This window comes from Monomorium pharaonis, chromosome 10, assembly GCF_013373865.1.
Source record: "Monomorium pharaonis isolate MP-MQ-018 chromosome 10, ASM1337386v2, whole genome shotgun sequence".
Lineage (NCBI taxonomy): Eukaryota > Metazoa > Arthropoda > Insecta > Hymenoptera > Formicidae > Monomorium > Monomorium pharaonis.
Window position 1 is genome coordinate 2,464,762 of NC_050476.1, and position 25,479 is coordinate 2,490,240.

Below are 25,479 nucleotides of genomic sequence, written 5' to 3' on the forward strand. Positions count from 1 at the left end.
CGCACGGTTGTGCGCCACTCGTTATAGCAAAAGCGACATCGATAGTTACAAATGTCCGCTGTCAGACGGTACAACTCGTTCTCGTCGGCAATTCGCGAACATTTACATGGCGGAACGATCGGGCGCGTTTCGCGGTGTCTCCCCCACCCCGTTATTCGGAAAGTATTAAATTATTTGCTACAACGTTGCGTAAAGTAATTGTTGCGCAACTATAGCCGCACCATTTGCAACGTAGTTAAGCGCCGATGGGATATTTTAATACTGCATATTCAAACGAACGGAAAATGCGGCCGCGCGATAAAAGGACAGAATAAAATTTTAATTTATCGCACGCGTCCTTTATAATTTAACAAAATGAAAAAATTACATGAGTTTGCAGTCCCGACGCCACATTTTCGATACACGCTGTGTTTAATTGATATTACTTGGTACTTTAGCGTGTTGCGTTGCGTCTGCTGTTGCGAAAAAGTTAAAAGAAAATTTATGAGATAATCGAGTTTGACCTCATTTTTTTTTCTTTCTAAAATTGTCTTTATATCGAGAAGAAAAGTTGTTAATTTGATTAAATTTCTTTAGTTCAAGTATATGCGTATTTCATAGTCAAATATAAAAATACTTGAATTGAAAAAACTGAATTAAGTAGGAAAATTTAACAACTTTTGTCTCAGTCCGCGAGATATTCTTCTTTCTTATACCGGCGATAAGTCTTATTCGCATATCGTTGATGGTACATCGCACACGGTCTCGCGAAGAAAAGCATGCGGAAATGTTACGTGCGTGAGAAAGTGCGTGGGTACAATACATGCAACAACGCCAACCTTTATGGGGCGAGTAATAAACGCCGTTTTTGTTTCGTGGCCGCGCTGCAAGTGTCGTCGCGCGCGCGCCCGACACCAGATGCGACACCGCGTAAACCTGCCCTCGACGTCGCGGATTCCCGCCGCAATTTTTCCTTCTTTTAGAGAAAAGCGTCCCCACGGCGCTGTTTAATCATCGCCCGTGCCAGGTAACCAACCCGCGCCCGCGAACAAAGTACGACGAAGAGAGGCGAGGGCGGAATGCAGCTGCGCTTCGTCGTTTGCGAGGTGCGTTTATCAGATGAGTGCATCCATTTGCTGCCGCGGATAGTCGAGATTATGGCCCGTGATTTGCCGCAACTATCGCCGCTTGCATAAATCATTGACCGTTTTAGTCGTAAATAATCGCACTCATGAATCATTCGTTATTATTCAGCCGTAAATAATTTGAATTTCTCCTATCTGCAGTCGATCAGTTTCGCTCGCTTCGATTTCCTTTGAATGAGAAATTCTCTCGTCGTCTTTCTCGTATACTCGCGCGAAGTTTTTAATTTATTATTATCCGCTCTCAAAAGTGCGGAGCGTCGTATAAATACTCGCTTCGTTTGCCTTGCGTACTTTTTTTTACCTCTTAGCATTGTTCATCTTGCTCGCCCTTCGCTTTAAGTCAACGTTCTCTTTTTATACTTACAGCAACTGCTAATTAGATTGATATTTTAGAACTACCGGCTTCAAAATTAAATTAATAATACAACATTATTAAGAGTCATTGTGAATATAATTTATAATGCAGCTTTCTTTTACCGGCGAACTGACTTTATCGCGTTGCCAAATAAACGAAAGTACGAAATCACTCGTGCGTTTAGTAAAATGCGTAATGCTCTTTCGGTTGTTTTTTTTGTCGAGGTGCGCATAGAGAAATTCGCGATCAGCTTTTTTTCTGGGAAAGCACGATGAGTAGTAGATCGTGTCCGACGCAACCTCGTGCGTCACGTATTCTCTGCGCCATTTCTGCCTCTTCATCCCCGTTCCACTTGCATTTCCTCTTTAGTCCTCTTCTTTTTTTTTTTTCACGGCGCTGCTCGTAATTACGCCTGGAATAAAAGAAAGGCGCTCGTCGACAAAAGCGTACCCATAAAAGGCAATCCGTTTTATTATATGCAATCTAGGGCGTTAATACAAGTCTGCCACGAATTATCCCGCGAAGAAACATTTAAGATAGGGGCACGTGTTTTGTTCTGATGCGATTGCGAGGAAGGAATCAGCTTGTATATTTTTGAAAAATGCTATTTTTATCGCTTAAAACAACATTCGAAATTTTCTCTTTTGTTTCAACAAACCTTCCAGGTGAAGAATTTGCATTCACGTTGAATGCAATTACGAAAAGGCGTTATTACATTAACTATTGTTAACTAATGTTATTATACTACCTGGCCTAGAATATATATGTATGTACATGAGGAATATATACATATGTACGTGAAAGTTATCGACAGTTTCGACAATTACATTTTTCATCAATCTACGCGAACGCAACAGGCGGCTTCGATATATCCGTGCTGTATCTACGTTTTGTCGAAATCTGTAGTTCTTTCGCCGTTATGGAAGGCGCTTTTTTTACTCGCGTTAACTTATCGCTTTTTCTCGTCTGTCAGCGCATATCGACGCGGAGAGAAATTTCTGTACAATTAATCCCTAGCTGCTGACAGTGTACCAAAACAAAATATTATTAACAAATGTGCTTTCTTCGCTGCGTCATTACATTTCGACGGCGGCTTTGTTACCTTAGTTGAGGATCATGTAATCTATATCTTTTTTTATAATTAACAGGAGCGAACGTCTTTTTCCGTATAAAAATCCTCCAATTAATTGCTGATAACGCGGCCGCTAATCTGGAAAGTGACAATAGCCATTTTGATTATTACAAAAGACGAAATTTTTAATCTATGGAACGAGTATCACGGCAGAGGGAAACGCATTAACATTCGCGGTTATACGCTATTATTTGGTGTAATATCCCACAAAACTGTACAACTATATTCCTGTAATGATCGTAATTTGCGGAATCATGGAAACGCACACGCGCGCTGTATCGGCAAAATAATTTTCCAACGAGAACATTATTCGTGGCAAATGTACTTCGCACAGCAAAAAAATTATTCTGCGTATAATGGCGGCATATACCGGTCGGTTTTAAAAGGTTACCACCGCGCGCATTGAAGTTTTTACATGGCCAGTAATAACTTTTAATGAAAACAAATGGTGGTATCGCAGCCCGGGGGAGTGTTCCGCGCGCATCTCGTATAAACTGTTACAGCCATTCCGGACTAGCTGTTTATACAAGGTGTCTCTGAAGCGTTGGACACCCTTTGATTTTACTGTAGTTTACATTTCATTGAACATTTTATTTTTCATAGCTTGATTTTTATTTTCGAGCCTCGTCGTTAATTTCTCGTTGAAGTGAAGTTTTAATGAAATGAATCGCGAGAGGCGATTTAATTATCTCTCCTACAGTTTGTAATTTATAATCACTTGATATCTTTTATACACAATATTAGAATTATTTTTATTGAACATTGAAACCAATTCACGTCTTCATGAAGAAGACACTGCTCGAGATACACCCTGTATATTCGATATTCATAGTAAGAGTATAGAGAAAGCTCAAACCACCGCGTCCGCGTTCAAGCTTGATTCTATTTGTTAACGAAAGCACAAAATGAACTGGCCGTCGATGTAATGCCCATTGTTTGTATACCGGGCTACATTTATTGGCATAATAGAGCCGCGGCTGTAGTAGATTACACGGCTATTTCATATGCGCTTATTCATAACGCGCTCGTTGTTCAATTTAGTTTTGTGTAACTCTAACCTCTTGTGTTTCCACGATTTTGCAATTAGATATTCCGTAAATAGGAAGAACCCGTCGGCTGTCCACTTGTCATTTATTTCGTGCCCGGGCGCTGGGTCATGATTAGTCGTGCGGCGCAAATAATTATTGCTAATTGCGGGATGGAATACAAAATGTCATCACGCTGTCGGTTGCGGATTTAATATAATATCACAATGCAATTTAGATCGAAATTAATAGTAGAAACTGCAACGTCATAAATTCAGTTCGAGAAATGCTTTATATTTAATTAATTACATCTGTTTTCGAATGGCTCAACCGTAACGTGTTTCAAAACTCACGCTACTGGCCTGTTCAGTTTATTATCAAGTATCGTATATCTTATAACGCATTTACCACCGGTAAACAAACGCAGCATGTATAACAACAGAATAAATACCTAAAGTTATATGTAGTAAAAGATATGGATTTAAATTTTTGCAACTAAATGTTTAAAGCACGATACGATTTAAAACACAAATATTATAACTCATTAATAATCAAAAGCATTATTATTATACTGTTCTATTTTGAAAAAAAGAAAGTAAAAACACCATTCAAGAATATCTTAAGAATATTCTTTTATATAAAAAATCAGTTGAAAGAGTATTTAATGTCGGAAAATATAATTTCTCTTAATACGAAATATTTCCTTTCGTTTATATCTGAAGGAAATACCCGTCATCGATAATTGTAATATATATCTTGATAATACTCGAGTTAATTATCAAAGCTCTGATAAACGACTGTGTAGTTATAATAACAAGTAAGCAAACGCTGGCAAGAGAAAGCGAGCAAGAGAGAGGGAGAGAGAGAGAGAGAGAGAGAGAGGGAGGTAGAAAGAGAGAAATCGGCGATCAGGGGTGGTCTGGTATAGATATAGAGAGAAACCAACAGGGGATGGTGACCATCCGCACGTTGCTTCGGGGGCTGCAGGTGGCAGAGTAAACGGGAAGGGATCGCCGTAATTACGCGATTCTCGCGGGGCCGCCGAGGGAGGAAAATTTGCAGGCACGAGGGGTGGAAGTTACTTACGCAAGATGATGCATTGGTGTGCGTGTGTGCGCGGGCACACGCGATTCCGAATGGAATTTTTAATCGATTCCGCGCAATTTTCTTTTTGCCCGCGGCTCCCTGCCGGCGTTTCGTCAATGCGGACCACGCGAATCCATTGTCCCTTTGGTTGATCGCGCGAATCGACGTCTACATCCCGAGGCCGATTAATATCGATTGACCGTTTCTTTGTCGCGCAAGTGCGATTCTGTGTCGCCAGTTTCACGCCAGCTACTTCACCGAAGTTTCGCGCAAGTTGAGGGGATAATCGTGGCGGTGGATTGATTTTAATTTCCTACTTCTGTGGACTCGATTCTTAGATTTTAGATCGACCAATTAAAATATTCTTTTATGACATGGCAGAATATTATTTGCAACGGAAAATATCGAGAAATATTTCACATGCTAATGCGATTTTAATGACATTTCTATTGACATTATTTGCGTATGTTATATTGTTATTGCAATTGAATTATGCTTGCCAAATCATTTTTAATCACAAAGTTAGAATAGATAGACGCATTAGTATGTGAAATGAGATCCACACTACATCAGAATCGCGATAAATAACGAATATAGTAATAATGTTTCTCAGTGTAATAAGTCGTTTTTAACCTGGCTATGTAATTTTCCTTAACCCAGGAGCAAAAGGCGTCGAGTTCTTCCGAGAAGATGATCTTAGCGGGATAATTTCCCCGGAGGCTGCATCACTTTTGTAGGCTCCTTGTTATCTTTCCCGGGATAAACTTGATAACGTGTTAGGCAGACATTACATTGTAATCATAATGTCACGTTCGCGCGTTGAAACCATGTTCGCGCGTTTTTATTTTTCCGCGTGTGCTGCCTTGGTCCAATTTGGAATATGTTATTGCGGGACGGGTGCACGCGACGGGCACTCGACATTTCCGTCCGAAAAGTTTGTCCGTACCATCCGTTACGACGACACGTCGCGTTTCCACGTTGTACCTTGGTACACGACCGATTTAACGGCCGGGATAAATACAGCGGGGGAGCGCGTTTTATCTGTCAGGAGCGAAAAAGGGATGCTGAGCGTGTCGTCTAGGTTGATAGCTGCGGCATAAAGCGAACGCACAACGATGCTCGCTTTGAGTTGTAAACAATACGCGATACGCGGCGCGACTCGTGTGTGTCGTTACCGCTGGATGCACCCCTTTTGCAGCGATAATTCATCGTGCGAACACACATTTACACGCGTCGCGGTGCGCGCCATTCCGTTTTCATCCGTTACTCTAGCGGGTTCCGTGTACCACGATGCTATCGCACGACTATGTCTTGCTGCGCGATCTTTTACACGATATGGCTTATCGATGTGGACATTTAATAGTCGTATATTTGAGAAATTACACGTAACTTTTATGACTATTACTTTGGACATTGTAAAACTACATTTATAAATTTTAATAAAATGTTATAAACATGTAATGATATAATTCAAAAAAATACCAAGTTAAAATAAGTTGATTTTAAATAAATATATTATAAAAACGCAGAGCGAAAGAGCAGAGCCAAAGAAATACGTAAGAGCGCAGTAGAATATGTCATTATAAGTCAGACAAGAGGTAAACGGGTTGACTTTAGTTCTCACTTTATGCGCTATATATTCCGGTGAATCTCTTCGGCGATTTTCAATTTTTTATTATAACTTGTTTATGATCTGATTACTACAAAAAATCGGAATATTGAAACGAAACTGTGTCACGTCTCCCACAAAATAGCTTTCGATCTACCCCGAAATCTGTTTTCCGCGTTGCGTGCAACCGCGACACTCTACTGCCGCGTATAATTTAGCGGGGGTCACTGATACATAGAGCGGAAAGAAAAAAAGGGGGACGGGTTGTGTGAATAGAGCGCGTTACACATGTCGCATGCGTTACCCGATGGCGTGCAGATACATACCTTGTAAACAATGTTCGCGGCATGACTCGTACAGCCATGCAACGACCGCCGCTGCAACCGGATACACCCGTTTTTCGCAACAATGATTCATCGCTCGAACGTTTTAAACGCGCGTCTGCCCATGGAACGACGCTAGAATTTTTCGTCGGACATCCTTTTTTCAGAGGCCAGAGGCGTGGCTGTCGAGCGGCGAGAGTGTGAAAAGTGTAAAAATCCACGAATTTAAAAGACCCGTAATTTAATTTTCTCACTCTATCACAATATTAAAAATAATTTTTAATATTTGGAGCCTGATATTGGCCTATAATTAACATATGGATGAATCTAATATAATAATTCATTTTGTTTATTAATGTAGGAAATGCATATTATTTATTCATTTTACTTTGTTATTTATTTGTATATATATTTATATATGCAAATATGTGTGTGCTATTTAATTATTAAAAACGATCTCTCTCTCTCTCTCTCTCTCTCTCTCTCTCTCTCTCTCTCTCTCTCTCTCTCTCTTTCTCTCTCTCTCTCTCTCTTTCTCTCCCATTACAGTAAACTTGGTAGAAGGGGTATGAAATATAAAATGTGTCGCCTGTGTATATTGGTCGTTGTTTGTTCATATATCGTTTGTAATTGGCCCTTATCACTCTATTCCATCCACTTTCTCATCTCTACTTTTCTCCACATAAGTGCCATCAAATATTTATCCTTATGGCGATGTATCGATGTGTGTCGAGCATATTCTCGCTACATAGTATATCGCTATATCATAATTAAATTGGCAACGCCAGAATGGCTCTGACGACGCAGGGAAAAGATTTTTCGTCGAGATACATATTATTTTCTAATAAATTTAAGGTCTTTGGAGAAAAATAAATTGAATAGTATTACTTACAATTAGTATTCTTTATATCACGTTTAGCGTGACATATTTTTTAAATTCAAATTTTATTATAGCTCGACGTTTAAAACGCGCTTACGGTAATACGATGAAATCGTGGGCATCGTGGCGAAACGAGAGACCGCGGAAACGACGCGACAGCGAAGAAGCCGTCGTAAATTTTCCAGTGACGAGCAACTGCCGCCTGCCGCTGCTGCAAATATGCAGCTACGTCAAATGCACAAAGCGAGATCGCCCAGCCATCTCGCCTGTCGTAAGCGTTTTCACGCCTCCGTCATTCGTGCTTTGGAAACGGCGAACAAAGAAAATTGCTGCTGGCTCTCGTGTCACGCGCAAATTTCACTCGTGCCTGCTCGATCGGTCATTGCGTTAAAATATGTGAGGTTTAGCTTTTTCGTAAATTGTAATCCAAAGTGTTAGAATTGAAACTTAACTCTTTGGTTTGCAGATACTTCTGCGATAAATGGATAAATCGAGGGATTAGTTTATGTTTCTACAGAGAAAATGCTGGAAAGTTTTTTTATTTTGTGTCATAAAGGCTTTTCGCGCGTGACATTCTACGATTCGACGTAGAACACTCACCCACATTGGGATGTTGTACTCAAATGTTTTTTAGCCATTGCATTTGTTCTGAAAATAAAGGAAAACACCCACACATCTTCCCTCTTACACAGATGCGCGCGATTTTCCGCACTAAAGTGCCTATGCGCGTCCCACTGCGTGCAATTCGCATTTTTTTCCCCCTCCGATAGAGCTCGGTCCAGCTCTTTGATTTGTAACCCCAATAGTCCATGCCGTAAACGAACTCGATCGATGCGGAGCCCGACATCCGAAACGCGCGCGCGGCAGAGATAATCCTTTCGGTGCACTCTCCATTTAGTAAAGTTCGTATGGGCCGTGGTGTGCGCTACGGGTCGCTTCGATTTTCAGAGCGAGACGGACGAACGGCGGACGGCGAGGGGTGAAGGGCAGGCAAAAGGGTGGTCCACGTTTACGAGCGCGCGGTTCGCATTTTGCGTTATGGCCGAGGAAATCTGCGTTGCCGTCCGTGTGCCTCGCGTGTACGCGAAAGCTCGCGCGCGCATGCGGCTGCACCGGCGCATATCCGCATTGTTATGGCTACATTTCCGGTTGTTTGTCGTACGAGAAAGGACTTGGCAGCTCGCCGTACATACGTAGACAATCGTGGCACAACCCCCGCGTGGCGGTGAATTCCGTATATGTGACACATAATGCCAACGCGATGTCTCGGCTTCCATTCTTCGCATCGACGGACTCGTGCTCCGAAAATCCTCGCGACATCACCTTGTTGATTCCTGAACACAACGATCTTTTTCGACATGACATACGACATTTTGAATGCTCGCCAAATTTGTATGCTATCGTTTTAACCGAGATTGAGAACTATATTGCGATTGTATGTGTATTTATATCCTTTTTTATTATGAACACAAATTTATGACACAGTAACAAAAGTGTCTGCAACGTTTATTACAGCTGACTATTTCATCGCTCTTTGGAGAAAATTCAATATTTCTCGAAGGAAAAATCACATTTTTGAAGCTGAAAAGACGAAATCGGAATAATTGTCGTCCATTCACGGCATCTTGTGAATAATCACTTGATACTTGGGCACTGTTTATTGGAAATTCCGGAACGAAGGATACTGATTAATGTTCCGAAATCGGAATCGCGCTCCAGCGTGAAATCGCGAGCGTATTTCCGCTTTTCATTTGGTTTTTTGCGGGCCATATATCGGCTTGTATCGTTCTCTTTTATTTGGGAACGGCGCGCGAAGTGAAATTCAATTTGTCAATTTGCATACGTGCTGGAATAAAATCTATCAGGCTTCCGAGAGTTGTAATTTCCGTTTGTTATTACTTCTTCCTAAATCCCGAAGAGTCGGCTCTTCATCACCCAAAAGCAATTCGAAGTGTCGACATTTCGTGAAAAATTATATCCGTTAAAATCCCTAGATGATAAAATCACTTTTAAACTATAAAATAATATATTGCTATGGTGTTTTCATTTATCTTTTAATATTTTTACAATTTTAGATTGCATTTTCGAGAAGCAAGAATTGAGTCTTTTTTCGCTAGATATATACTTAATAAGAATTCTTGCCCGCAATTTTTATGAAATACCTTGTTTTTGCACATAGAAAAATATCAATATCATTCTACTGTTAAGAAAAACAATTATTCAGTTTTCTTCTTTTAAGTGATTGTTATCTTTAACAGAATATTTTCTTGAGCTTTAAAATATATATTTATAACAAATTTTAAGGAAATTCATTATCATGTACTAAAAAACAAAAATTAAATTTTTTTTTTTGAAAAATATAATATAAAATTTTATCGAAAAAATAATAAGCAAATTGAATTTTTGCTTTTTATGTATTTTTATTTATATGTATATAATTTCTTTGAGCAAAGTATTTCAATCTCTAATAATTTGGCTCGTCAATTTTTCAAAAATTTCTACATTCTAACATTATTCTCACGTTGTTTCAATTAGTGTAAAGCTGTGGAATTAATTTAAAGATTTTTAAGGAGAAACGCCGGACAAATGTGCAGCGATAGACCGTATCGAGACATGAACGACGGATCAATAAGAAAATAGTAAAAGGATATTTCTAAAGTCCTTGAAAAAACTCGTATAAGCTAACTCGAAGCATCTTAAATTTATTAGTCCTTTTTTCAAAGGTATCCCGCGAGTGCTGTGGATATTTATCCGAGTACTCAGGGGAGACTTTCGCCCTTGACCGAGCACGTGTAATAGCGTGTATCGAAAATGACGTCGATCTAGGGCGATGTGTGCGCTCTGCTCGGTTCTCAGAGATATCCCCGCCGTATCTATTACCGTAATCTTCCGCCTTGCCGAGCGAGAGCGCCGGATTCCGACTTTGAAGCTTTTGCTGCCACGGCGAAAGTCGAATCGGAAAGTCCTCGTTCTTCCGGTGAACTTGAAATCGATTTAACTTTCCGGCGCATCTCACTACCTTTCCTCGTTTACTCAGTGTACTCGCGACAGAAGTGATTTCGAAAAATATTCCCTCGGCAACTGAGAGAAAAAACGTCGCGTAATATAATCGTATATAATGCTGGCGCGTACATAGTCGTATATAATGATGAACGCGAAGTGACTAATTGTAACGCGAGCGAGCGTTCTTCTATTACAAAAACGTTTCCTGGGCGCGTCATATAAATCACAGTTCTCGGGACGGATTCAATTAATTGCAGCTTCATGGAAATGATCCTCGGGCGTCATAAATGGGCCGTCGTTTTGCCAATTGTGCCGGATTCCCCGTCACACCACGCGCCGCGCTACAATGCCAGGTGTAAAAAAAAAAAAAAAACGAGAAAGAACGGGGTGGAACGGAAAAGTTTTCGCGGTTGCTAAAATGGAAAAGCACGGAGACGCCGGGCATTGTTTCCGGTAACAGGTGCCATTTTCGCGAATGGCACAGTTACCATGCATTCTCGCCGCGCTCTCTTGCGCGTGGGGGCACGTCGACCACGTGCATACAGAGGAGCAGGAAGGAGGGAGAGCCGCCCGTGTTACGCTATACGTGCCCTATTCAGAGATGTTCATGCGCCCTGTTCAAAGACCCATTACGAAAATGACCATTAAAATAAATTACTCTCATCACGCGGCTATAGCGACGGCTTGTGCCGGTCGCCTATAACGCCGAGCCGGCTAGCTCGATGGCTGCGAGTACGTGACGCGGAAATAGTCGGCGGTACGAATCAATTTACGTAAATAATAGAGAGAGTGCGCGACTCGCGCCTGGACCGCTAACAATGGGGAAATTCGCGCCACCGGATACACGGCACTGGCCATTAAATCGGACGCATTACGGGTGTACGTGCGAACTTGAAATTTCCCAGCTTAAGCGTACCGTACTTTGAAAATATTTCGAAGGGAGTTTACCGAAAAATTTGCAAATCGCATTTGAGGTTTATAGAAAATTATCGGAACCAAATTTTAAGCACTGGCACATTTTTTTATATTTAACAACCGTGTGTAAAAATAATATTGAATGTTATTAGAACATTAAAAAAAAGAATATATATATATATATATATATATATATATTCACTGTCTTTTATAGTTAGTTATATGATTACATATCTTAGACACGTATATAAAAGAATATATTTATTTTAATGAGAATTATTTCAAGTCTTTCGTATCTTTGTATAAATTTCATTATGACAGAATATGTGAAAGAGATAACATTACTTACTAATGTAATTTTTTTTCTTTCTCAATAAGATACTTTACATTATTTTTATTGAGTCTATGCCTTATTCGAAGGATTCAATAGCTTTCGAATTAATATGATCTTTAGCAAAAGTTTTTTTAAAAGTTTTTTAAATTATTTGATATACATAATAAGGTTGTAATATTTACACAATCGAATAATTAATTATAACTCAAACTCTATCGCACAATACCTTTCTCTTCGTAACAAAACTAAGCTTAAATATTATACAATTACAACTCCTAATTAATAAAATTATAATCTTTTACGTCTGTTTAAAATTGTTTAGAGAGGATAGGGCTAATTAAAAATAAGATCGATAAGAACTTATGAGTGAAGATAGTATTGTATTTCTTATAAACTTTGATGGAAATATTCATAGATTTCTCTTTCATAATAATATATATTATATTATTAGCGTACATTTTACTGTTATACAGGCAAATTTTTTTCAATTATCATAGCGTATAATATTTTAATCGGTAAACGGACTACTCTTTATTTGTACGGTTCGCATCTGTATAGATTCGCGTCGGAATTAAAACCGGTGTTTGTACTAGCCGGCCTTTATACAGATGGCATTTATACGTGCCCGAGTTCTACAAACATTTCCAGTAAACCTTGTTTGTACCAGTATTACACTGATATTTTTAATTCTCGCCGGCTTGTACGCGAATCGGTCGACTTTCCTGTTTACGGAAACAACATCTGTTATTTCAAATTTATGCTTGGCACAAACATATCTATATTGAGCTTGCATGTGAATTTCCAAAAAACATTTTTTCATCGTCGATAACGATGCTTGCAAATTATTTCAACCAGTTTGTTTCCATCAGATTGTCATCAATAGTATTTTGTTTAATTTGCAAAATGGGCGGGGATTGTTTTATTTATGAAAAAATTCACTCTAAGAATAATCTTTCATTACGCTATGTTTTAATAAAGTATATGTACCTTTTTGCTAATTTTTACATAATAGCCGAATAATCGATAAACTTTGCCCGCCGAAGGCAACTCTCTCACTATCTCATTCTCTAGCGGGTTTGGGAAATAGCAAAATAATTCATTTATAGCGAACACTATAATCCCATTTCACTGGGTAGTGACATTAACTTAGCGATCGATCACGCGATACAAAACATCGGATAATTTCCATTGTATCTCGATATTGCGTCGCACTTTTTCCGCATAATATCGACTATCATTATCAACACGTTTCTTCGATATTCCTTATTATGTCCGACAGCATATCAGAAACTGGGCGCGCCGCGATAATTGAATCTCTTCGTTCTATTAAAATATCTGAAGCAAAGTACAGTTCTTTCTAGAAGAGGTCTCTTTGTATGTTTAGGACGTATGCGTCTCTGTATGTGTGTGCCGTTTTTTTATCGTACTTCCGTATGAGAGAAAAGATCTGTTTCGTTCGCATTTGTCGAGAATTTTATGTCTTTATTTTTCATCGTGCGGCGTAGAGTCTTTTTCGCGCGGAAGTCAAACGCGCGTTCGATGGCGGATAAAATGCCAGTACATCAAAATCCTTTTTCGGCGCGATTCAGCAAATATTGACGCTCGCGAATTGAAATTTGCATCGACAGCGAAATTGGCAAAATATTTCCGTACGTAAAAGAGAACGTTAGGCTGCGGCGGCAGTGGCGGGGCGGCGGTAGCAGCAAAAACGAGAGTTGGGAGGAAACTGCAAAAGAGGGAATGAGGGTCTTCCCGCGGGATACGACCGGACGAAGGGAAAACTGTAGCCTTAAATTTAATATGACGCGTGCTACGATCGATTCAGACGCGCCTTCCGGCCACTCGTTCTGCCAATCGAGTTCCACGGCAAATATTATGCGGCTTCTCGACGCTATTCCAAGATGCAACCTACGTATCGAGTGTTTTTACGATCATTTTACAGAACTATTGTTTTTTTTTTCCTCCATATATGTATTCCGAACGAAACGCATTATTATGTTTTCATAATATTAGACCCAAAGATTGCTGCTATATTTTATTAATTGATGGACTTATCATTTTTTTGATAGGTATAAATGATTTGAAAAATGAGAGAAATACATATGATCGATGAATAAATAACTTTTAATCTATTGTAAAGTTTTATTAAAAATTATATTTGTAATCTCTGATGCAGAAAATCTAACAATTTTGCATAACTAAAGTTATTTTTATTAACTCGTTTAACGATGATTCATCTTTCGATTTTCAGGGTCCGGTCGGAGAGGTGGGCGGCGTGAGGCTGCCACTGCAGTCATTACATGGATACGGATCTGTGTTCATGTACTCGGCGTCGACGAGTCCCGGGGGTGGAGGAGGTCAGGGTAGCGGAGGCGGGGGTGAAGTCACCCTCCGCCTCCGCGAACCTGAGGACATTCCCGAAGAGGTCCTCGCCCGCCTCGAGGACACCGCCACCCTCTCCATATCTCTTCAAAGCGATGCAGTCCTGAGGCTAGGGGCGGCTGGCGCAGGTAACGTGCCTCTTACCCTCTTCTTCACGTTTGCTTACTGATCAAACATAAAACGCGCGCAGAAGGGCGCTTGTTATGATATACCGTAGGAGATGGTTAGACATGGAAGTTGCCGCGATCGATCAAGTAATTCTAAGAAAATAGCGTTCTATGAGCCGGAAGCCGACTAAATTATATTGATACATTAAAGTTTTGTCCTAATAGAAGTTAATGCTAACGCGAAAAGGCAACGTTTTATAAACACAAGACAAAGATTAACTGGCATCTTATATTATGAGATTGTAGCACATGGTTGTATTATAGATATCTTGATTGCGTATACATTTATTTCTGAAGTGTAACAATAGCCATTTAATCTTTTCATTCGAATTTATTATCAAGTTTTTTCGCATCAAGACCGCTATATTTCGTTTTTTTTCTTTTCACTGCGGTTGCGAGAGAGCTAAAAAGATTTCTGTCCCGACTATCCCTGAATCGTGGCGGCGTATAATAAATAATTGGCTTATACGACGCATAAATTTCTACTGGTTACTCTGGGATTTATTATAACAGAGGTCGTTTCCCTCATATTTTTGGGATCGCGTTTAATTCCCGCGTTTTCGAAGAGCACTCGCTCCCGGTCCGAGGTAGATTAGCCCGGCATCCAACCCCGTGTGTGCGCTCTAATGCAGAATTATTTCGATGGATTAGAGTAATCCTTGCTTTATGTGATCAGATCCGAGACTTTCCTCGACAAAGCGATCCACTTGCGTTGCCGATAGCCGCTCTTGGCGACGAGATTCACGAAGCCAATTAATGCAGTTAAAATGTTCAAACACAATTGATTAACACCATCAATTTAGATTTTTAATACTCTAAAAATTTAGACATTTTTATCTAGAGATAAAATTAATTCTCTCTCTCTCTCTCTCTCTCTTTTATAGTTTTAATTTGGAAATAATTGATCATTATCGATATATATGATGTTCTTTATCGGATTAAATTCAAGATTTAATGAGAGGATATTAAAAACAAAAAAAAAGCCAAACGAAATTGATAGATTACAATAAAGATGGGATAAAGAAGCGCGTTGAATTTTGAACATGGCGTTTATCTCTGCGTACAGGGAACTTTTCGATCTTACTCTTGTTGTTACGAACAAAGGGCACTCTAGCAATCGAGGATTCTACCGTGGAAATGCACAGAATCAAACGATTATTGCTTCCTTCTAAACGGCGTAGGTGACTATTCGGATTGGATCGTTTCTCGAAAGCAAGAAACCGAATCGTTTATATCGACGCTTAAACTCACAGGCTTTCTCCGTTTTCAGTTTTCCGCCGCTCGAAACTTTTAGACTTTCCTTATAGTTGCCATTTTCCATTCAGCCGGAGCATTCATGTTCCTTCCTTCCTTCCTTCAGTAATTCTACTCTCGGTCGGGTCTTTTTACGAATGGTCGCCAATACGGGGAACTTCAGCACGGAAGTTCCATGAGAAATATCCGCGGGTTTTTCTGCTCGAAAGATCGAGAGAGACGTAGCACTGGGATTTCTTTTTCTGCAATCAGAGATTATATTTCGAATTCGGTGATATGAAATGGCAAATACTTTGTACAAAATTCCTGCATATTTTTCTTTCTACATAGAGTATTCCGGATCATTGTCGTCCTTTCTTTCAGTTCAGATCGTCAGAACGGACGAACCTTAGAATCAATCTAGAAAGTTTACCTTGGGCTATTGCTTACAAAGGAAGATATGATAGAGCGTGATATGAAAATTTTTGATACTTTTTTCTGATACTGTGATTTTATTTAAAAAATCAGTCGTTTCAACATGAAGTTGGATGTAAAATGGCAATTTCTTATTTTAAAAAATTGTTTACTCTATTCGAGGAATATGCGCAATGCACAGAACTGATGAAAAACTATCATCATAAAATATGTTATCAAACGTTTGTTCAGATCACGTTTATTGATTCACATTAAATTTCAGTCGCAATTTTTACTTTACCAATTTTCGTCCTTTCCGACGTGAGTTTTGCAAATACATGCTTCTTTCGCAAACTATGAAGTAGTCAAATGGTAAAACAAAATATAAGAATTTGAAACCAATATCGTGGCGTTTATCGATTTCCCGACTTTTAAAAAAAGGAACGACTTCAACTTCGTCGAAAGCGTTTGCCGTCAGGCACGAGACGCATGCAAACTTTCGATACGAAATACGGGTATCGAAAAGGTCGAAAGTTTTTTTTCTTCCCAGAGCGGGGGGCAACCTCGCCTTTGCGGAAAGGCGATCCAGAGACGATCGGGGAACGTTAACTTCCGGACGATTTGTCAGAGCCGAGCCACAGCGGCGCGGCACGGCCCCGATTCTCGCTCACACGCCCCCATAAATCCCAGATTTTCATAAGTTTTTCTCCCCCGTTCCCTCCCGATTTGCAGCCTCCCCACACTTCCGTTTATTACCCCCCCTTTTCGTATCGTATCCCTCGAGCGCCTTCGCCAAAATCGACCCAAGATATATCTTTTGCCTCGCCTTTCTCCTTTCGTTTTTGCTAATGCCGCGGAATCGCGGCTCTCGGGGAAAGAAAGACGGTGCGGGGAGATTTATCGAAGTTGCGGCTTGTTACGGGGGCTTTAGACTTCCGGCAGCAAGGGGCGGAGGACGGTACTCCACGCACAGCTCGAGCTGTAGGAGCCGCGGCAGCTGGGAGAAGAAGAGAGGTGCTAGCGATTGATTAAGAGGGTCGTTTGTGCCAAGGAAATGCTACTTGAAACGCCACCGCTATCCGAGCCCATTCTCGGGCACGCCCGTTCCGCGCCCTGACTCTCTTCTTCTTGCGGCACCTATCCTCACTGCGGGACGTTACGGCGAATCACTTCTAGACATTAAAGACAATGGTAGAGTTTTGGAGCAACTTGACTCGCTAATTATTACAGAAATCAGAAAACTGCGGGTGAAATTTAATTGGTAATAAAGGATTTGAGAGAGAGGGAGAGAGAGAAGAGAAGGAAACTAGAAAATTACATGACCGCTATTCAAATTACCTAATAGAATTTGTAAACTTTTACAACTTTTATATTATAATACTTTCTTTATTAAGAACTTATAATTTGCTTGTATTTATTAAAAGCAAAAGTAAAATTCTAAAATTTCGTGCCCCCAAGTAAGCGCGTCTCAGGTAATTGTCTTCTGAATGGGATGTTCTTGATTATAGAATAACGCAAGATTTGACAAATAGCGATATCCTTGTACATCAATGCGGGTCATAGGGTCGAAAGCATTCTAACCATTCACAGTATCGATTATTGGGAGCCTTCCCTACCCAAAGTACCATTCGGTACTTAAGCGACAGTCTGACAGTGTAATAGGGTTTCCACAGTAATGCGACAGTATCAATAATCAGACACATTGAAATTAATCCGAGCTGTTTGTCGGGTAACGATAATACGGAAACAAACTATTACCTATTATAGAGGATATTAACAGAAGCTATTTTGAAGTGAAAAGAAATTGGTAACTTTACAATCCGATTCTTTTATTGATGTAGTAACATGTAATATTTGCATGAATAATTCTGTTTATTAAAACTTATGACTGAGATAGCATGAACAATTTTTATTGAATATAATTATAATTTTTTTTTCTTTAAAAATATTATATTATTGATTATTGAGATGTTCTACATAGATGATCAGATTTCATCTGATAGTACTCAAGAAATTATGAAAAATTTTTTAATAATATTACTATTTTTGAAATATTTTTTTCGACGATAAGGCAATACAAACCGCCTCATCAAAGTTATCATAATTCATTATATGTTTACTACGCCACGAGAGAATGTTTGAAATAATGTCGGAGACACCATGAGATTTTATTTTTGAAGGAAATGCTTTTGCTCTTTTATTTTTAAAAATATATTTTAAATTGATTAGAGAATGTATATAAAAAATTGACTCTTTATTAGAATATTTTTAATATTTGTTAATTTGAAAAATATTTATTTTTAATGTATAAGCAAACTGAAATACAATGAATCAAGGATTTGCAAAACGGTAGAAACGCAAGATCGACCGTTGTTGCGTGCTCAAGGATGAGGATAAGAACACTGAAATGCGTGTAATACCGTTGCAGTAATACCGTAAACCGGAAAAGAATGAAACTAGACGCAATAAAGGAGCCGAGAATACTCGGCAAACGCGCGGGGAGGGGGAGGACAATAAGTCTGAAATATGCCAGCGTTTTATTCTCGCCATACGAATATCCGGCGCGAGGAAAGGCAGTGGGAACAAGCGCAGCAACAAGAGGAGACTCGAAAGCAGAGGGTCGAGAGAAAGAGACTGCGTTTCGCATTCGGAAAAAAAAAAAGTGCCCGCGATGTACATGGCTTACACGAGGGCAAGCACGGCCGCCGCGGCGTACGGACGTATGCAACGCGAACAATTCCGCGGTAGCGTGTGCCACATAAATAGAGACGCCGAGAAAGAGACACGGGGAAAAACGTAGGAGCGAAAGAGAGGGAGAGTGAGAAAAATGGGGAAAGGTATGTGAGCGCGGTAGAACTCGAAGGTGGAAAACTTTACTGAAAGAGAAAGAAAGAGAGAGAGAGAAAGAAAGAAAGAAAGCAATTCTCGTTATAACTTCGGCGCCCCGCGGAAACTTAAACTGCTGCGAGCCGAACATGCAGAACTTTCGGCCGTTTTCCTACTCGGGACAATCCGGATCACCCGTCCCTTTCTACACTTCCTTTTCCTCCACTCTCCCGATTTGCCCCAGGTACGCGCACTGTCGTTATCGTCGTCCTTTTCACGGGAGACTGCTCCTTTTAATATTGTCGGAGGAAATGCCTCAGGTAAATCGCATTCCCATGTCGCTGCGACTTTCGGTGTAAAGTGCGTGCGCGACGCACCCTCGTATAATTTGAAAACTTTTACTCCGTGAATTCGAGGACGAGTGAAAATGTAAAGTAAATCAGAAATTGACAATTTAGTGTTTTTTTTTCTTTTTTTCTTTCAAAAAACTGTTTTATTAAGCTTTTTGAATAAATGTAAAAAAACATAAAAGTTATTCACGAAATTATCTACACTAAAATTTCTCTATGTAGAAAATTTTCTTCGTTTACAAAAATGTTTATTGAACGTGAGCAAGTCTTAAGCAGCGTTTGCTGTCCCTTATTTCGTTAAATCCACGCAAATTTTACGTTTGCGACAATGCTGATTCGGCTTTAGAAGAAGTAGCGGTTCAAATCTTCTGCGTTCGCAAAACTCGTAGTTGCGACGTCTGAAAACTTCGCGCTTGTCTCCCTTTGATCCTTCCCTTTTACCCGCTTTTCCTCAGGGCGATGTTGTGCACTGCGAAACTCTCTTTTGCCCCAATCACGTTTTGCCCCAACAGCTTGCGATCTACAAGGTTCGTGGCGAATTCGTTTAGCAGCCACGTTGCTTGTTCGTGCGCAGTTCCATTCCTCATGAAATTGCGTCACGTGTTTCGTGTAGTGTTATTGGCCTAAAATGCCGATTTTCTCGTTTATCGCGATTGACTGGGCAAATTGTGAGCGAAACCCGTCGTCCAACACTCGTTCAATCTCGGTTCGACTTCAAGTAGCCTCAAAAATATTGCGGTCAAGAAATTGGAGAATTTACAGTAGAAATTTATAAGGCGACCAATTAAAATACAAAAGTATACTCTTATTTTTATTAAAAATAAGTGCTACAGGCATTTCTTATATACATCGGAAGTATTTATCAAGTAAAGCCATTGTGCATCTCCGTGCCGGTCTCAGCGCGTTCAATTCACGTCATTGCGCTTGTAGGTTTGGCGTTTGCGAGGGAATAAGTGTGAATAACCCAGTCGCAATGATTTATGATGCGCGATGAATATTTATTGATAAATGATGGCGCGTCGTTTTGTTGCCGGATCTATTTGATATTTCGTTGTGTGACGAGACGGCCGGATCGTGGGATGACAGCTAGGGCCTTTTAGGGCGGAATGCAGCGCACAGTGAAATTGTTGTGATATCCGGCTATGTGGCTCGGTGATCCCCGTCGCGGACGAAACTACGTAAATTATGAATGCTGTTTGACTGCATGCCAGCTACACCCCATAACCGGCAACTGCCACGACCCCGGGCTCTGCTGCACGTGTCTGGTATACGTGTATAGTAGAGGCCACGCACATAGGAGCGGCGGAGGCTGTGGAAGCGCACGTGCGCGGAACTGCAAACAGGCGGAATAAATTCTCGCAGCGTCATACACGCCGCTATGAGCATGACCGGCTCGGGAACGACGAGTTTCCTTCAAGGCGGACACGGTTGTATGAACTTGAATTTTTTATGGGAGGGATAATCGCGAGCGATCTTATCTGGATTTATTCTACGAAGCGGTATTTCACATAGAAAAATTAGATTCCTCGCAGAGTTTCCTCGATATTCCGTTGAACGCGGCGGGGATGGCAAACGTCGCGGATGTTATCGCAGACAGTGATCCCAGAATCGGGAAGGATGGGGGGGGGAGGGGGATTCCGTCTGGTTTTCCGTACGAGAATTTGCGCCGCGGCTTCTCAACCGTTACGAGTTCCGTGTATTTTCCCTCGGTATGAAGTCGAAATACGGGGAAGCACCCGTAGCGGCCGAAAAATAACAAGGATGATACGATGAGTTAGGTAAACCAAATGTTTATCCGCGATACGGCTACATCCAGTGCCGAACGGACGAACGAACGAACGAATCGATTTCGCCCACATAGCCGACGGCGAGCCGCGTCGAAAATAATAAAAGGACCAACGGTGCTTGCAATTTATACCCCCCGGTAGGGCTGGCGTGCATGTCTCACGGTGGTGCATCCCTGGTCGATCCCCCGGCCAGTGTGTTTCCGACTGAGAGATAAAGGCGCCGCGCTTGGGGAACAAGCCACCCGTATATATTCAGGGCGCGCTTTTAGCGCCGATCGTGCCCGCGGTCACTAACTAAAAAGGGATCAAAGGGCAGAGAGCGCGGCCGCCTCGACGTGTCGGACGCGTGTTTTTGCCGCCACGATTACCCCTTTTTTTTTACAATAGCTTTTTTCATCGTGATTCGACGCACCGTATCCGTGCCCGTGCGGTTTTCGCGATTCGGCGACGCTAATTCGCGGTAAACCTCCATCGAAATCCGAACCGTCTTCGAAAGAAGTGTATTTCGCGCGATTTTTTTATCGAGCACGTGATACGCTTTACAAAGTATAATCGACAACTGTGGAATATGAAACGTCAATTTCTTGTAAATGGAATAATTAAGAAGGAACGGCGGTGATTGTTGAATATATGATGTTCTTTTAACGTAATGTAATTATTCCAGATTCAAAATGTACCACAGTTGCTTTTTCTCCTGCGAGAAGCTGTTATCAGTATTTCTTCATACGTCTCTTATCCCTGCGCGCATTATGTTTCATATATTTAGTTTATATTTTAATATGTAAATGTGTGACGGGGTATATCGCGTTGATTCCGCCATAGAGGCGAATCGTGCTAGGCCAACGCAACGACGGATTATCGCGTTTACTCGTTAGAAGAAAGCGCGATGCTGACAAGAGAAAAGGCAGGATGGGGTTCGGTGCTCAACATAAAGGACAGCCCGGGGTTGCACGGTGGGAAATTAGTCTGCAAAATTTCCCCCGGAATTACGTCGTAAATTAAAGTTTGTACACGCGAGTGAATCTGCATCCCCTGCTCCTACGCCCGCCCTTTCCTGTCTTCCCTTTTCGCCACCCCGGTGCGATTCACCGAAACGAATTCTTCCCTCTTCCGAGTTTCGGTCGCGAGATTAATCCGAAAATAACAAGATGAGCGCAAAAAAGTATGCTTTCCCCCCTCCCTCTCCCCTCGTTATCTCGTCATCCGTCATTCATTTGAAGACGTATCGACGTGTATACGACGCAACTACACTCTCTCGTAATTATGTTCGAATTTATTTACATGTCTCATTATATATACACTCAAATGCACAAATACTCGTATACGAAACCGTATTACTCTCGCTTCTGATACAATTTTCAGCTTTTACAATTTATGTCATTTTTATATTTTACTTCATATATTGTAATAAATTGATACATTCTTTGATTTTAGGTGTTACTACTATTTTTAAGATTCTATTTGTAATATAGAAGTTTTTGGTTAAAGACAGAGACTCGAAAATTTGACAAGTCTGCTGTTTCTCCGCAATTTCTCATTTTCTTCCGTTAACCACGTTCGAAGTTGCGAGTTTACTTACCGGAAGCATGGGCAATCGACTTATCGATATATATTGGGCACATGTAATCTTCAAACATATTCAGTTTCTGATCTACAAGACTTACTTACATAACGGCTTACATAATGGTTACGGATTGTCAGTATTAGCGGCAGCAGCGCCGAGTCAATATTGATACGGGCGCACGATGAAACTGGAGACTCCGTTTGTGCATTCTGGATATTGAATTCTGTCGTCGTTTCCCCGATCTGATCTCCCAGGATCGCGGACGCGGCGGCCGATCTGGCGCTTGATGACGATCGGCAATCCGAATTGGCGGTTTATCGTTCTCGGTACGCTCGTTAGGTTCATATTCCGCAGGGGCCGGTGGCGATCTCGCGATTATCGGATCGATTTGCGCCGAGTCCCTTGATGGCTGTCGCGGAAACTCTCCTGAGCACGGTGACGAAGGTCGTCGCAGTAATCATACGTTAATTACGTATAATCCATGATCTGCTTAAACCTGTGACGACGATCGATAACGCGCGTGATAGCGTGCATCAGTTATCCATATCCAGCAATCCTAACCGAGTTTATACCTTTTGACATAGTTTCGTGATCTTGCGTTGTCAAACTGTTTTGAGGCTTTTTACGTTCCATAAACGTTCTTTTGTTTTTTTTTTTGTTGTCTTTCACGTTGGCTAAAAGGCACCGAACGTCGATTTCCATGAGGCTACAAAAGCAATTTTTTTTAACAACCTGATAACCGTTGGTCATACCAATTCCAGCGGGTGATCCTTCGAGCCGGTACGCTCTTTTAGCTCGAATTTTTCTCGCGGTCGCATACTCCGCTGTTGCGGCGGCGAAATTTGATTGCCGTCGTTATAGTTCACGTGCACTTTGCGCATACATGAATATTCCGCGTGCCGTTAACAACGGTATTCCACGCTTCGTTGCGGGGCGCCACAAAAGAACGGAAACCACCCCCTTCCCCGTTCTGCTATCGATCGTCATGGATAGTATTCGGCAGGAGCCCCTACTTTGTCGAATAAGTCTACGTAATAGGAAGCGTAATCGCTATTTCGCTAGTACAACTCCATCGTTAAAATTTATGCAAAACTAAGGCGAATAGGTATAGAAGTTTGGATGAGATGGAACGAAATTTCTATCAAAGCACGCATCGTAAATTCTCTTATATCTAAATATGTTTTAATATACCTTTATAACTGTGGACTAGAAGAAAGAGTTTTACCATCTTGTAAAATAAATCTTTGAACGTTTATCCTTTATCTGTATACCTTTCTAATGGAGAAACTTTTTAAAAGTGAGGTTTGCAAATATAAATGATAATTTATTAGCAGCATGAGGATTTACGTTACTGCAGAGTGTAAAAGCAAGTGTACCACGCTGAGCCAATTATCGAGATTCCATTGCGTAGATTGTTAGACAACAAATTTAGCTGCAGCAAGCGTCGAGCGAACCGAGCTCATTGGGGCAACTACGGCGGTAGTCGGAGCACGAGAGAGAACAAGTCGAGAGAATCCCGTTCCGTCTGATTTGAAACTGCCGGCAAAGAGCATCGTCGCGGTTTAAATTTGTATTAACCCACGGCTTGGGAGGAGATTCTCTCATGTATCCGCGGACAAAGCTATCTCTGCGCTGTATTAAGCCATTAGACCGTAACGAGAGTTGATTAAGTGTACCGAGGTTGCGGACGACCGAGAGATTGGACAAAAAGAAAACGCCCGGCGGTCCGAACGCGACGCGACAGGACGGGAAAAAGAGAGGCGAAAGAGACGCCGCCGATGCTTTCCCAGGCCACGTCGGCCTAATGAAAATTCACGGGTTCTCCATCGGTGCGATAAAGTCCACCGCGTCATTACCATTGCCCTGCCGCTCGTTACGGCGTTTATTTAGCCGCGACTCTTTTTTCCCTCCCCCGAGATCGGAACGAACGGCGGCGCTTACGCGCGCACCAAACGTTTAATCTCGGATTTATTTTAACGAGAGTTTACGACGACGGGGTAAGTTCGTGTGTAGTGATCGCGCGATGGATATCGGGCTATTAGCTGACGGCGGCTATTTCTCATGACGAGTATACGACATGTATAATAAGTGAGCTGTCTCGTTAGTTATAATCTTGTCACGGAGGAGAAATTACTGATTAGCGTTCGAACATATCCCTAGCTTGCGTAAGTACTGCTCCCTTTAATATTATAGATGACATTAACTTGTAACGCGATTAAAGGGGATTTGATTGTTGTTTTAATACGGAGGGAGAATCAGCGTAAGATTAACAAGAATTATGAGGTCCCCGCCTCGTTTGGTAGTCACGAAATTCCGAGGACAACGAAATTAATTCATTAGGCGGACAAGAGATGATGTGCGCGCTATTTCACGATAATGGCGAATCAATAGAGCCGCATACCGTTGAAATTGCGAAAGAATCGGACGCGTTCGGGCATCCTTTGATATTTTCGAGAGGATTATCCCAAGTACGTGCGTGCGTTCCCATACGATATCCGAGCGACACACATACATCCGGGCTACGGAAGTGAACCGGGCGGAAGGGAGATGAGGGGGAGAGGGGCAACGATAAATCCGACTCGCCGAATAAATATTCCGAATCGAGACTCGGCCGAGCGCGCGGAATCCGCGCCCGCGTGCACATGGAATTATTTTCACGCGCGCCAAACCGGACTTTAATTTGCGATAGTGACTGCCACAAGCTCAAAGGGATGCCAACCCACTCCCTCTCTCTTCTACACGACCTGCTCGATTTAATTAATGCTCGTTGCATAGCCGGCGCGATCCGTGCTCTACAGCGAGACACGCTCGTCCGCCCGCGCGATGATTATGGAAAAGACCCTCGAGAACGCGTGTATGTGAATGCGCGCAGATTTTCCTAGATATTGAAATTATGTACGATCGAGTAGTACATTTTTTTAATAACAAAATAATGCCATTTTATAGTAAAAGGCGTGAGCGTCTGAAAGA

At 41.3% G+C, this 25,479-nt stretch overlaps 1 protein-coding gene across 1 annotated transcript in view; it reads left to right on the forward strand.

The window, feature by feature from the left end:
• LOC105836505 overlaps positions 1–25,479 on the forward strand; it is a 322,523-nt gene that overhangs the window by 144,026 nt on the left and 153,018 nt on the right. The window contains exon 4 of the mRNA XM_036293301.1: positions 14,038–14,296. Within this exon, the coding sequence (XP_036149194.1) occupies positions 14,038–14,296 (259 nt within the window). The remainder of the gene's footprint in view (positions 1–14,037; positions 14,297–25,479) is intronic.